General features: G+C 36.7%; 1 protein-coding gene across 1 annotated transcript in view; it reads right to left on the bottom strand.

The window, feature by feature from the left end:
• The window catches only part of LOC145316993 (putative chitinase 10), a 38,617-nt gene that overhangs the window by 10,000 nt on the left and 13,270 nt on the right, over window positions 1-15,347 (bottom strand). Inside the window, exons 8-28 of the mRNA XM_080157848.1 lie at window positions 13,462-13,952; window positions 13,086-13,221; window positions 12,704-12,825; window positions 11,966-12,137; window positions 11,402-11,529; window positions 10,696-10,821; window positions 10,365-10,475; window positions 9,782-9,942; window positions 9,490-9,589; window positions 8,416-8,751; window positions 7,989-8,089; window positions 6,625-7,563; window positions 5,697-5,806; window positions 3,715-5,069; window positions 3,224-3,603; window positions 2,854-2,932; window positions 2,313-2,504; window positions 1,757-1,925; window positions 1,055-1,171; window positions 732-842; window positions 10-116 (exon numbers count right to left, since the gene is read on the bottom strand). Of these exons, the coding sequence (XP_080013974.1) occupies window positions 10-116; window positions 732-842; window positions 1,055-1,171; window positions 1,757-1,925; window positions 2,313-2,504; window positions 2,854-2,932; window positions 3,224-3,603; window positions 3,715-5,069; window positions 5,697-5,806; window positions 6,625-7,563; window positions 7,989-8,089; window positions 8,416-8,751; window positions 9,490-9,589; window positions 9,782-9,942; window positions 10,365-10,475; window positions 10,696-10,821; window positions 11,402-11,529; window positions 11,966-12,137; window positions 12,704-12,825; window positions 13,086-13,221; window positions 13,462-13,952 (5,543 nt within the window). The remainder of the gene's footprint in view (window positions 1-9; window positions 117-731; window positions 843-1,054; window positions 1,172-1,756; window positions 1,926-2,312; window positions 2,505-2,853; window positions 2,933-3,223; window positions 3,604-3,714; window positions 5,070-5,696; window positions 5,807-6,624; window positions 7,564-7,988; window positions 8,090-8,415; window positions 8,752-9,489; window positions 9,590-9,781; window positions 9,943-10,364; window positions 10,476-10,695; window positions 10,822-11,401; window positions 11,530-11,965; window positions 12,138-12,703; window positions 12,826-13,085; window positions 13,222-13,461; window positions 13,953-15,347) is intronic.

The following is a 15,347-nucleotide window of genomic DNA, read 5'->3' as shown; positions in this document are numbered from 1 at the left end:
AGTGTCTACCTTATTGCTAGGAGATACAGCGGCAGTGACGAGGAACCCGTGGGGGCGGAATGCCTCGGCAAGCTCCTTCACCCAGGCGGTGAAACCAGCCTTGTCAGAATCAGGTCCTACACAATATTAAAAAATTCAATTCCAATAGAATAATGTATATAATTTTTTTTCTCGTACTCTCGTGGATAGGAACCGGTTCTCGTCCATACGAAAAAAAATATGTCTAGCATTGTATTATATCCAGCTTTCTACGAATATAAAATGTACAATCATAAGATTAAAACCAGTGTTTTAGCCAGTGCCTTCGGCACCTCGGGGCTAAAAACTGGTTTTAATCTTATAATTGTACATTCTATATCCGCGGATAGCTGTTTATAATACGATGCGAGAAATAACTAAATGAAAAACAGCAATATATCATTAATTTTGTGTAAAACTGAAAAATTAATCAAAAAACAGTAAAATTACAGAAAATCTGTGAATGGATTGTTTATTGTCTGTTTTATTTTTGTTTAAAGTTACTTAATTTACTCTGATAGTAATGCGTATGGACATACTTCTAGGTATAGTTATAGGATATTTGCTACATAAAACTAATAGATGAAAAACATTTTAATAGGTAAAATGAATATAAAAATCTAAAATAATTTAAATAATAAAGCAAAATATTTAAATCAATAACCGAATAAATAAAAGCCCCCAATGAAAAATATAAAGGAAAAGCTTTATACCTTTGCTACAATCCACCTGCCAGCACTTGGGGTACTCCCAATCCAGGTCAAGGCCGTCAAAATTGTGCTTCTTCAAGAATCCAACAGCATGCTCAACAAACTTACGCCTGTGAAGTTAAATACTTAAAAATTTTACGCAAAGGATATTATGTTATAAAATATTTAATTTTATAAATCTTGATAAGGCGGTACAAAATAGCAAAGATATGGGAGCTAATTTTGTTCATTATAATTGGGGGTTCACATCAATCTATCAATGTCTTAACCATTAAGATCTATAATAAGATATCAAATTTAATTTATCTTTAAGTATTCATTCCTGTTTTCAGGACTGTTGACAAGCTTGCTGTACTTGTTGCCTGCGGAGTCATTCCATCCTCCCAGGGCCAACAGCACCTTCTTGCCCTGAGACTTCAAGCTAGTCACCTTCTTGTAGAATTCTAAACAAAGCAACTATAAAGCCTAATTGTAGCAGAACAACAATATGTAAGAAACTTTTTTTCAACTTTTCAAATATTTCTAAATTTATATCTTCACTAAAAATTTAATATTAAATAAAGCTGTATTAGTTTTAGAATAAAACTAAAATAACTGGATTTTGAAATATTTATTAATTATTTACTTGATTTACTTATTTGTACAATTTATTTTACTATACATTAGTACAAAACACCAATAAGTTGTAAATACAAGTTTTATAAAGCTGTGGGGGATTTCTAAACCTGTTCCAATTATGTCAGTCTGTTTCTTCAGTAAAATTTTTGGTGCCCTCACACAAGTGCCTGTTGATATTATTTTTTCCTATGCCCAACCTTGCAGGGGACTCTAACCCGTCGTTGCTATCTAGAACCCAATATAATGTAACCTAACTAAAACTAAACCTCATATATTTTCAATTTCTTTTCAAAATAGGGAGCTGAGGGGTTCAGTACTCAACATGGTACTTTGTGTGGAAGTGCCACATCTTTAAGTATACAATAAAAATGATTTTAATTGGCGGCAAAATTTGACCAAGAATTGCTTACCGTTATCGAAATCAGCCCATGAGTCGTGAGCTCTAATGACGTACTCAGTGTTGTGTAGGACAGCGAACCCGTAGACCACGTGGGTGCACAGGCTGGCGTCGATGTTGTCGGGGGTATACTTGCCAGCTCCAGGGCGGTACCACGCCCAGTTAGTGAAGTAACATACAACCTGAATACAATAAGTATAACATATAAAAAGTCAAAACAAAAATAAGCTATAATAAAAGAGCTATATCAATATCTAGCGACTGCGCCCAAAGCATCTGCAAGGGCTGTATAGTATATTCGAAGGAGTAGAGAAAAACAAAAGAATAGCCTAATCCCATCTCGATAACATAAACCATTGTATCGATTTCTACAGAATGCTTAAATTTTGATGGGGTTAAAAAATGTTCATGTCAGATGCGACAATTTTTTAATGCGAAAGATGTAAATTTTCTAAAATTTCAAAATAACTATAATTTAATACTGTCTTTGCTGTAACATACAAATTATCACCTTTGCACCTTACTCCGTCTTATAAAAGATGGAATTGTCCTATTAAAATGAAACCCACCTTGTATCCGTCATCTGAATCCACAGTTTTGGTCAAATCCGGATCAACAGCAGCCTCAGCCTCCTCCTGGGTCAACGGATCCGCCATTGGCTCCGGCTCAGAGATCGGCTCAGGTTCTTCGATTGCGGCTGGTTCAGCAACTTTTTGGATCATTGTTGTAGTGTCATCAACTAGTTTGTTGTCGGTTGTTCTGTCACATTGGTTAATTAGATATATTTTGTGGAACGAAATTTTGCGCAATTAACAAATATTTTATTTCCAAAGCATAGACAAAATCAAACTTTAAAAAATATGTTAATCAAAACGTATTTTTAAAAAAAATAGTTAAAAGTTAAGCATTTGAATTATAAGTGACATAAAAGAAAACCAGTAGACCTAGAATGTACACAAATTAAAAATGTACAAGAATCAAATAATCAATAAATTACTGCTTATAAAAATTTGCTTAAATATTTGGTTTAAGTTACAAGTATGACTTTATACAATTATATAAAAATTTTCTTTAAAAACTTTTAGTTTTAATATCTAATTAACCATTCCTAGAATATTGTCCCTTGGCGGGGCCTAAGACTTCCTTGATTGTGTTCATAAGGGGGTGAGCACCCTCCCCACAAGTGTTTCTAAACAAAACATGTTCATAAAGTGTTGTCAAAAATATTCTCTTAATTACAAAACAAAACTATTTTTAAAATAGAAATATACCTATATTTTTTATTGGAGAAACATCTCCCACAAACCTATCCATTTTCCGTACATTTATAGAAATGAAATTGAAAGTAATAATGATTTTTGTGCTATTTTTAGTTTTATTGGCTTATAACTTGTAAATATTGAAAGAACTTTAATTTCTCTATTAATCTTCCTCACCCTTGCCCTTCAATTTGACCGTTTTTTACAAACATTGAACTTGCCTGAAATCATCCAGATCAAGAGCCCAGACCATACCTCCCGCCAGACCCATCTCTCTTACATACTCAGACTTGCGACGGATGGTCTCGACGTCATCATACCCCACCCACTGCCTGTCCTTGTAAGCATAGGGGCCCATCAATCCCTTGGGGTCCTTCACCACGGTCCAACCTCCCTGCTTGATATCAGCACAGATTTCATAGTAGGCGAGGAAGCCGGCGGCACGGGTAAACTCGCCGGCCTTGCCCTTCTGGCCGGCGGGCGCGTTGAGACCGTGATTGCTAGCGCTGTCCAGGGTAAAGGCCTGACCGTACAGCGGCATACCCATGACTAGCTTGTTGCGAGGAGCTCCAGATTCGATCCAATAGTTGATGGTGTAATTCTAGAAACGATAAAAGATTAATATTATGCAAGTTTTCATATTGCAGTTCTTAAAAATTTGAATTCTATTTTAAAACTATAGACTAATGAATATTTGTTGTAAAATATTTACCGTGTTGAAGTAGAAATATTCATCTTCAGGGTGTTCATAGAAAGGAGCCACATGCCCTGTCTTCTTGTCCCAATGTCCATGGTAGTCGTAGGTCATCACAGCAATCCAGTCCAGGTCCCGAGCAATGCTAGGAATATCATAGCCAACATCCATAATCTTCTTGCTGGGGGACACAGCTGCAGAGAGTAGGTATCCGCGGGGCGCGAACGCCTCCTTCAATTCTTTGACCCAGGCGGCAAAGGCATCCTTGTCCTTGTACCTCTCCTCCTTGCATTCAGTCTGCCAGCAGCTAGGATACTCCCAGTCAAGGTCCAGACCGTCAAAGTTGTATTTGTGGATGAAGTCCATGACGTGTTTGATAAACTTGGCCCGGGCGGACGGATTGTTGACCAACCTACTGTACTTATCGCCCTGGCTGTCGTTCCAACCGCCAATAGCGACGGTAACTTTGATCCCGTTCTTTTTAAATTCAGTGACCTTGCCGTAGAAGTCATTATCAATATCAGCCCATGAATCATGGGGCTTGAGCAGCAAGGTAGAGTAGTCAAGAACAGCAAATCCATAAACAATATGGGTACAAATGGTTGGGTCAATATCATCAGGTTTGTACTTTCCAATACCAGGCCTATACCAAGCCCAGTTGGTGAAGTAGCAGACAACCTTGTAGTCACCAGACAAGGGGCCCTGCAGGGGTGCAGCCTCGGTGGTTCCGGCAAATGGCTTCAATGGCTTTGGTGTTGATGGCTTCCATGCTCCTTCATAATCTCCACTTTCCCATTGGCCGTTGTCGTAATCTCCACTCTCCCACTGGCCATTATCATAATCATTACCATTGTTGTTGTTGTCAGTGTTTTCTCCACCACCCACTGATTCTACGCCTGTTGAGCTGTCGCCATTGGAGGAATCACCACCGCCGTTAGAGGTACATCCCGCCAGTTCAGCATGGTTACATGACATGATTTTGGTGTCCCAATGAGTACCTGCCTGACACTGGAACTTCTCAAACTTGCCGTGAACACAGAAAAGATATGATCCGCAATCATTAGGATTGGCCTGGAAGGCTCCTTCTTGGCAGGCGGCCTTGACAGTCTTGTCATCCTGGTATACTTTACCTTCACAGCCAGCATTGATCGGCCAGTCACACAGGCTCTTGGAGGCGCTGAAATGAAGTCCAGGGCTGCAGGATTGCTTCAGCTGGGCACCGTTCACGCACTGGTAGAATGAGGAACAGTCGCCAGGAACGTTGGAGTATTCGTTGCCGGAGCAGGAGCGAGCTATCTCGCTAATGACAGCAATACCGACAGATTCAATTTCGTTGTTCTCAACAATAATAGCTTCGTCCTCATGGTTAAAGACTGAAAAATTATAAATATTGCAAGTTAATAATAGTTATTTCTTGCATCGTATTATAAACGGCTTTCCGCGGATATAGAAAGTACAATTATGAGATTAAAACTATTTTTTTTAGCCCCGAGGTGCCGAAGGCACCGGCTAAAAAAAACTGGTTTTAATCTTATGATTGTACATTTCTATATTCATAGAAAGCTGGATATAATACGATGCTAGACATAGTTTTTTCGTATGGATGAGAACCGGTTCCTATCCACTGGATTCGAATGAATACGAGAAAAAATTTTATAACATTTACCATAATAAGATTTTAAAAATAGGCTAATATTTATGTTCAATATTGTTACCAGCGGCTACCCCTCTAGAGAGTTGGGTTGGTGTGTCGACCCTCTCTCATTATTTTAGTTCAAAAAAAGAAAAAGTAAAAGAAATATGGTGAGGGTGTACATTGTTGATGGAGGGTAGGGGCGATATTTCTTCGAATTGTGGAGTTACTCTCCCTCAAAATAGTTATAAACCTTCCCTGGACGTAAAGGAAGCTTCACTATAAAGGAGAACAGTGATTAGCGAGATCTTAAGCAACTTACAGACAGACATCATGTTAATTTTGGATAGAAATAATGATAACTTACTCGATCTTCTATGACACTTGACATTATCCTCCCAGTCACAGGTGAGTGCTAGTTGATCCCAGGCAAGGCCACCAGCACAAGAGTGAAGCACCTTCACACCGTTCAAACATCTAAATTATACGAATTATATAATATACTCACTCAGGTGTGTGACTAATGGGTCAAGCACATTCTAACTAGGGTTGGGCCGGATATCCGGTGTGGCCGGATATCCGGCCATTTTCAATATCCGGCCGGATACCGGATATTGAAACTATCCGGCCGGATATCCGGTTCTATAATTTTTTATACTTTACACCAAAAATCTCTGCTTTTTAAAATTTTAAATGGCTATAATTTTCTTATTATTGAAGCTAGAAGAACTTTTTTTCTGAACAAGTTTAACTTTATGTAAATTTATATAAGATTTCTGAAAAAAAAAATTTTGCTACCTTAGTATCTGGTAATTTGGCCGGTTATCCGGCCGGATATCCAGTAATTTGGCCGGATATCCGGCCGATTACCGGATATCCGGCGTTTGAAATCAGCCGGATATCCGGTATCCGGTATCCGGCCAAAAAAGTATCCGGCCCAACCCTAATTCTAACATATTCAAACATTATGATTTCTACTGTCAGTCTGCTTATATCTCCTAAAAGTGTTGATTGAATTTCATAAATATTTATAATTGGTCCAGAGCAGGATTAAGGCTATTTGGGTATGCTATAATTTGAAACAGACATTATATACGTAGTTTTCCAATTTTAGTGATTTGATAATTATAGATTGTTCTAACTTAAAAAAGCATGTATAACTTATAAATATTTGATTTTCAACTTTCAGATTTTAAAGAGGGCAATACAAAGCTCTAATTATGTGCTATAAATATAAAAGTTTTGAGATATCAAGTAGCATTTATACACACGGTTGTTAAATTTAAAAATGTAACCTGTAATATTTCTGGCAGCTAGCAGGATGTCTGTAGTACTGTCCTTCCTGGCACTCTCCCTGTCCTCCTAAATTTCCTGCTGTAGTTGTGGTTGTTGTTGTTGTAGTAGTAGTGGTTGTTGTAGATGTAGTCGAAGGCGTTGTCCATGATGTTGACTCCTGTCCTTGATCCTGTGCAGCCTGACTCCACTTATTGCTAGATCCATCATCCCAGGGATCTGTTTGGGAGGCTGGCTTAGGGGCGGGTGTTACAGGCGGTGCGGGGCGGCGGCATCCCATCACAGGTGCTGGAGTTCCCAAGATGACATTACTGATGGTTGAAAGCAGTGGGAAGGCGTCTTTGCAGCAAAGGTTGGCAAAGTCATCAAGATCCAGGGTGGAGACGGCTACGCCGCCAAAACCAGCTGCCTGAACAAATCTTGCTTTAGCAGCGACATCCTGCATGGAATCATAACCAACCCACTGCTGGTCAGCATTGTTAAAGGCATAAGCACCGCCAACTTCCTGCACCGACCAACCGGCATTTCTGATCTTCAGGCAGATTTCATTGTATCCCAGCATACCTGGCTGTTTGGTCCACTGGCCGGCCTCACCGGGCCCAGACGTAGGAAGACCTACGCCGCCAGGATTACCTCGGGTGGTAAAGGACTGTCCATAGAAAGGAATGCCAACAATCAACTTGGCCTTGTCCGCACCTTTGGAGACGTAGGTGTTCAAAATACGTTCCACACTAGGTCCATTGGCGGCCTGCAGGGGAGCATGATGGTTGGTCTCACCGTCCCAGAATCCGTGCATATCATAAGCCATGATGGTGAGGAAGTCAAGGTTGTTGGACAGGGTGGACACGTCGTAGGCCTTGTTGATGACGGCCTCGTAGCCAGCCAGAGTTGCGCCAACCTGGTAGCCGTTGCCAAGAGATTTCTTCAGAGTTGCCATCAATCTAAAGTGAAATAAAATCATGAAAATAACAACACAATTGCGAATTTTCCTTCTTTTCCTTAACAAGTTGCGTGATTTTAACATAAAAAGTAAAAAAAAACATTATTTATGTTTTGTTAGTTTTAAACCTAAAATTAATAAGCTGACATGGTATGTGGAGTTTATCAACTTTGGGAGTCAGTATAATTTATAATAAATAATACCTTCACCCCCATGGACGTCCAAGCTTTTTTTAATTGGGGAGGGGGTAAAAATTAAAAATAAAAAGTTTTTGGGGACCCCCAAATTTATTTGGGGAGGTGGGTAATCACCCCTTTACCCACCCACCCCCTTTGGACGTCCCTGCCTCCCCCCTTATTATCATATTTATTTACATAAAAATTTCTGGAGAAAAAAAATCTTCTAAAAATCATAAAACTTTGTGACCTTGTAAAAGCAGCCCTATCAGAATCCGGACCTTTGGCACAATCACTTTGCCAGCACACAGGGAAGTGCCATTCCATTACAATACCGTCAAATCCATGCACCTACAAATATGTTCATTAATCACAAACATCAAAGAAATAAATAAAAAACGTCTTTAAGCATTTCTTTGTATTATAATATCTAGCTTCTAGGGGCTCTGAATTCGAAGGGATAGGGAGCGACAAAAAAATAACATTAGACCCCCAACCCCAAGACCTTCATTTAGAATTAGATTGGACTTATGATTAGCCTTATGTGAGCTTCCCTGAAATTTTGAACTCAATCGGTTCTGTAATTATCGAATTATTAAGCTACAGACAATAAAAAACACCTTTCTACTTAGAATAATAAGATAATTGCCGAAATTATAGTTAAATCTAATTTTTACCTTCAAAAACTTTTGAGTATTGCTAACAAACTTATCCACATTAGCGGGGCTATTCACCAACTTCGAGTACTTATCCCCTGCAGAGTCCGCCCACCCGCCCATGGCAATCAACACCTTGGCGGCGGGATTGCCCTGTCGCACAGTCTTGATAACCCTGGCGTAGTAGTCATCATTGATGTCGGCCAGGGGACCGCTGGGCGCAGGGCTCATTGCGTTCTCGTCCAGCTTGGCAAAGGCGTAGACAACGTGGGTGCACTTGCTGGCTGGGATGTTCTCGGGGACGAACTTGCCGTCGCCGTCCCGCATACCTGCCCAGTTGGAAAAGTAACAAACCACCTGAAATATTAAAAATTATATTCTAAAAAGGCAAACTTATATATTTTTATTATCTACAAAATAAAGGGAATCTGGGATTGGACGAAGGACATTAAATGAATTTAAATGATGTGTGTGATGTTTTGACTATCAGATTGAGAATATTTAATAAACCGATAATGTTCCCTTTGAAGCTATTAAAAGTGGCTGACTTAGATTTTGACGTCAAAAAAAATTAACCAATAAGAGGCCAGTAAATACTGTAATTGTCCACTGGTAAAATTTATAGTGGCCTCTCATTGGTTAATTGTTTTGACGTCATAATCTAAGTCAGCCACTTTTACTAGCTTCTTCCCTTCAATGAATTTATTTTATGAGTAAATACATTTAGTTTTTATCAAAAGTAATATTTTTGTGATTATGTGTGCAATTGCAATGGATTTATTATTACATGGATCTTACACCAGATTATCGTATACTAGCTCTAATAAAGTGAAACTTGTAGCTGTCGAATCAATGATTCCTACATCAACCCCTTTATACTATTCCCTCCCCTCCTACTGGAAGAACGAACTGAGCAATAAATGATGCCCAAGTTAGCAACTTAATTTGACCACAAAAAATCCATTGCAACTGCAAAGACAGAGAAAAAAATGGAGATTTTATTGTGAGTGTAAAGCTAGATACGGAAACTCTATTTTAATTTCAATTTTGTCATTTTTGCTATTTTTTCAAATTACAAAACTACTGTCAAATTACCTTCTTTTCATTGTTGTTATACATAGTAAGTTGCTGTGATTTGCCAGAAGGCACCAGACCTCCAGGATATCCAACTTGCAGGATGTATCCAGGTATAAATCTAAAAATCAATATCATATTGGAGGTGAAGATTGCCTTGGTAGCAGGCTCCAATAGATCAAGGAAAAAATCAAATCAAAGTTCATAAATAAATTCTCAATCTTTTCATTTTTTCCAAAACCTAACTTTCATTTATTAAAATTTAAGAGCTGCTTAAAAAAAGTTATGGATTAACAGAATCAATTTTTTTTACCTGACAAACTGAACATTGGTGCATGTAGCTGTGAGTGCATCAAAGTACAAACCAATAGGACAGGACATCTGTACCCGTCTGCCTGCGGTACAGTGGAAGAACTGGTTGGCCATCACAGGATCTGTGTACACTCCGTCAGACAAGAGGCCGCAGATTTTATCCTACATAAAATTATTTATTTGAAGTGGTGAAAAAATGCCAAAGTTTTCATTTTCGATTATTAAAGGTGTGTGGGGGAAGGCTTATTATGCAAACAAAATATAGAATCTATGTAGAAAACAATGTTTTAATGAAATGGTTCATATTTTTTACAGAAATATGATATTATTTTTTTTTAGTTTAAAAGGGCTACTTTATAAACTAACATCTTTTTTATCAAATATATATTCAAAAACTAAGATTTACATTCTTAATCATTCTACATATAAACATTTTGGACACTTTAAACATATTTACAGTCGTTCTACATAGCATTTATTGCTTTTTTATAAGTTTCTCAATTATCTTATTTTGCATTTAAAGACGACAATGCTTTTCCAATAATCTTATGTTGATACAAAAGAAGCATCAGAGTAAAAATTACCTTGTAAAGAGTTGGAGTAGGAATGGATGCGCAGGTGACGAGTTCAGGCCAGTTACAGGTGCCCTGCTTAGAGTCGAACAACAAACCATCAGCGCAGGTGAATCTGTGAGCCTAACAAAATAAAATAATTTAAATATTTTTTTTTTAAATATTTGAAATATTACCGAAGTCAAGCTTTAAAAAAGCATTGTTTTTTGGAAAAATATTCCAAAAACTTCTTAATATTGTGTATTGTTATCAAAGCATTATTTTTTTTCTCAATTTTAAATCATTTGAAATAACTGTATAAAAGCCACTTTCTTTAGTATCAGCCAAATAAATAACTGCCTACCTTTCCATCCTGTGTGCATGTGTAGAATACATCACACCTGTCTGGGCTGGCAAACTGTCCCTGTCCTGTGCACACAAAATTATCCTCCACATCCGTAGCTCCAGTGTCCCAATCATTCTCACCTGATCACGGTCAGAAACTTAAATATTTTTTCCCACCAAAAATTAATTTGTTAACAACTTCAATGAAGAAAAATTTGTTTTTAATCTTTCTGATTTTATTTTTAGGACAAAAATATAATTAGATGACAAAAATAAAAAGTTCAAACGAATTTAAGCATGACCTACATATAGAAAACAACAAATTAAAAAACATGCACAAAGCCAAATTATCTAATATAATTATTGTATAAAAACATTAAAGAAACTAACAAACAATCATAAATGCATGAAGATTAAGCTACAGGAATACAGTCACAAAGAAGAAAGCAAGCAAATAAAAAAAGATAGAGAGAACTTTAAAGCTAAATTAGACAAACAGTCATTAAGAAAGTTAAAAAGAATAACAAAAAAAACTAGAAGACAACCAGGTAAAAACACTCAATATAAACACTAACAGGAAGCCTTACTAAAAACAAAAGTACAAACAAACAAAAAATAAAAGAATGAGTATTTGAATTATTACTAGAAAAAAAAGATTATTTAATTGACCAAAATGTAATATTGTTAACACAAATTTAATTAAACATTTAAGTATCCATCCCTGACTGTTGCCAGCTACCAGTGTCCTCCCAGTTGCCACTGTCATAATCATAGTCGTTGCTACCACCCTGGGTGTCGGTAGTCAGGTCAGCTACTACCTCGACGTCCGTCTCTGCAACAACACCTCCCTTGGCTGAAATAATCAAATTGTCATTCAATTGTCATAAATTTAAGTTGCTAACATTGACCTCATTTATTGTTCATCTAGTACGATTGGATTATTTTGGGTTAGGTAGGATCAAGAAGACCCCATAGGGTTAAAAATCTGTTTGGACTATGATTGGTTGAACGTGAAATAAATATAAAATTCTATACTGAAATAGATTGTAATTTTAAATATTTTACTTTTTCTTAAAGTAACTATCGAGAAATAACCCCACCTCCTAATATTTAAAATGAATTGAACATGTCATAACCCGACTTGTAGTAATAAACAAGCAAACAAAGAAATACCCACTCCAAATGTTTTAATTTTATTACAAATAGTGTAGGTGGGGTTATGTGCTCAATATGTCACTTTGAGGAAAATTGCCCAAATGTTTTCATTTGTAATGTAAAAAACATCTTACGTCTAAGAATCAAGTTCATATTGGTGAGGAGGGGAGCCTTGGTGCCGCACACCCCCTTGTAATCATCCAGGTCCATGGCCCAGATCATAGCACCTCCGAGGCCGGCCTTGCGGACAAAGTGCATCTTGCGCTTGATGGCGTTGACGTCGTCATAGCCGATCCAGTGATCACCCTGAAAAACATATTGGAATAATACCAAATATATCATGTTTAAGCCCAGTTAACAAAAGACAACGGTCGACCTCTGAAAATTTTAGGTCGACCTATAGAAGCTTTAGGTTGACTGATTTTATAAAGGTAATTGTGGGTTGTACTTGTTTAGGTTGACCTACAGAAAAAAATCGGCCGACCTTTAAACGTTAATTGTGAACTGGGCAATATAATTTTTGTTTTCTACTTCTTCATTTTTAAGGTTTATCTAATTCTATTTTGTATTTTTTGGCCCATTTCTTCCACTCTTTTTTTTGCCTCTCAATTTCTTTTTTTATACTTTTAGCTCTGCCCCCTTGCATCTTTCATTTGAAAATGTGTTAAATAAAGATGTACATATGAAGCATCCCTAAAAATACATTAAACAAATCGTTTGCAAATCTAACAGACAGACAAACGCCTTATTCATGTTTTTGACTATTTATTTAATTTCCTTTAAAAAAAATCCTATTAGTTTTATACAAATTTCTTAATCTCTAGCTCATTAATGTTAATTTTACCTTTACTCCCTGAATTTATAATTTTTACCTTAACAATATAAGGATTATTATCTGAATCCTTTGCCTCCGTCCATCCACCTTCAGCTAGCATCTGACAGATCTCAAAATATGACAGGTACCCAGGCTCCTCTGTATACTCTCCTCCAGGTCCTATAGATAGATAGATATAAGATATCAAAATATGCCAGGTACCCAGGCTTTTCTGTATACTCTCCTCCAGGTCCTATAGATTGATAGATATAAGATATCAAAATATGCCAGGTACCCAGGCTCCTCTGTATACTCTCCTCCAGGTCCTATAGATAGATAGATATAAGATATCAAAATATGCCAGGTACGTATTTAGTTGTGGCCCGGGTTTAGATATTTAGATAGATGGATAAAATAGGTAGATTGAAAAAAAAACGTACCTGGACCCTTAATTCTGGCGCCAGGTTTATTTTTGCTGGCATCCTTCAGTGTAAAAGATCTTCCATAGAATGGTGTACCAAGCATAAGCTTCTCCAAAGGAGCTCCCTTGGCCTTCCATAAAGCTAATCCTTTCTCCTAAATTAAAAGGTTATTATCAATTATAAACATTTTTGAAAATAAAGAATATAGAAATTGTTTTGCCTAACAGGCTTAAATTGTTAAGGACTTTTTCAATGTTCTTGAATTTTTAAATTTATTAAATTTTGGTTTCTTAGTTAAAATAAATAACCTTTAATTGAATTATTGCAAGCCTTGCATTTTTTTTTATTTCTAATTAATTCAACCCTGTATATCTGCTAGAAACATAGTCCTTACCGTGTTGAGAGACTGGAACTCCCAGGAGTCATGCTCCCTGGTGTGTAGGGGGGAGTGGTGATCAGCAAAGTTGTCCCATGACCCATGCAGATCATATGTCATCACATTGATGAAGTCCAACTTGCGCGCGATCCGAGCAACATCATAACCTTCTTCAACACGGAAAGAAGCTGGGGAAACGGCGGCGGACAGCAGCCAGCCGCGTGGGGCAAACTCCTCGCTCAGCTCTTCAACCAGATCGGCAAAGTTTTTCTTGTCGGCCCACTTGCCGTCGCGGTCCGTAGCGCCCGGGTATTCCCAGTCCAGATCAAATCCGTCGAAGCCGTGCTCTTCCATCATGGCGACGACAGAGGCGATAAAGGCGGCGCGCGACTGCTTGCTGGATGCCATGTCAGAGTATTTCTTGCCACCCTCATTCCAGCCGCCGATGGCAAGCATAATCTTGAGGCTGGGGTTAACCTGCTTCAGACCAACTGCTGATTTGTAAGATCCTAAAACAAATTATTTATTGATGAATTTATTGAAACATACGAATATTCTCAGATTACTTTTTCATTTTATTTAGACTTTTTTCGAAACAATTTTAGTTTTCCTTTTTAAAATTCTAAATCTTTAAAGTTAACTAAATAAATAAAAACTCAAAAAGGGTACTTTAAAAATGTTTCAAAGTTACATAAGCTGTATAGTTTTCTCTTTCATAGATTTATTCAAGTAAAAGTTTTGGTCAAAAGTGAGATTTAGTATTTTCATAAAACAAATAAGTTTGGGGGTATGTTTAAGAGCTACTCTTGTAAATTCATTCTTTTTTTCGTCCGTCCATAATTAAACCTTAAGGGTTTTTTACCCCTTTAGTCGCTTGTTTGTTTTTGAATTTGTCTCAATCTGGTCGTTTTTGCATGTTATACCAAATAGTAGACTATAAAAAAAGAAAAAAAATGATGCAGGTTAGTTTTTAATTCTAAACTGTCCATATTTAAAATGAAGCTTCCTCAAAAAAGATAATCTAAAAGACCGGGCGGTTTTCGTAGAGGCAGCTAGACAGACATTATAACTAATCATATTATGCCCAGATATTGTTATTTTTTGCTAAAATAAAGTCTTAATCTTTGCAACATTGGAAGCAACATTTAAGATCTAAATTGTTTTTTGTTTGGAGCTGTTTTGAAAAGGTCAGGCCTAGGCGAGTTCATACAGATATAAACTACGTTAGGCTGGCTACTTTTTTAGCGCATTTTTAATCCCTCAAATTCTTCATATGATTATTCAATAATATGTAATACGTTCAAGCTATATAGACAAGAGATAAATTTTGTACTTTTTAAACAGGGTAAGATTACTATATATCATCCTTAAACTTGTATTAATAACTAATCCCCATAAAGTAGTTTAATATTACAATAAATTCCATATTTTATGACGTTTGATTTAGTCAACTAATAGCCAATGTCAAAAAAATAATAATATTTTCCATTTTTTTAGATCCTATGTAGTTATTAAGCTTTGACTTAAATATCAATTACAAGAATAGAAAAATAGTTATCATAAATTTTGAGCCAGTCTACTCGTGTGTCCTACATATCTGTCCAGACTAAAAGAAACAGGTTTGAAATATCCAAACTAAATACTAAGGAAGAGAAAGCAAAGAGAAATTTTAGAACATTTTTGCTTTAAAACGTTTTGACAAAACAACCAATTCAGAATATAGCAAACGATAGCTATTTTCTGTCCAACAGAAAAGTAAAGAACCAATGATAGCCAATAATTTAAAATAAACTTTATAAAATAGCATATTATGATAATATTAAAATATTATGTAAAGGTTAGGTATGCCTATTTGTAAATAGATCACCTTTGTAGGGATAAGCACACCAAAGTGAAGATAAGTA

This window comes from Acartia tonsa, chromosome 4 (assembly GCF_053477335.1).
Source record: "Acartia tonsa isolate MP-2025a chromosome 4, ASM5347733v1, whole genome shotgun sequence".
NCBI classification, from domain to species: domain Eukaryota; kingdom Metazoa; phylum Arthropoda; class Copepoda; order Calanoida; family Acartiidae; genus Acartia; species Acartia tonsa.
The sequence above is the reverse complement of the archived record's forward strand: the minus strand, read 5'-3'. Positions and strand labels throughout refer to the sequence as shown.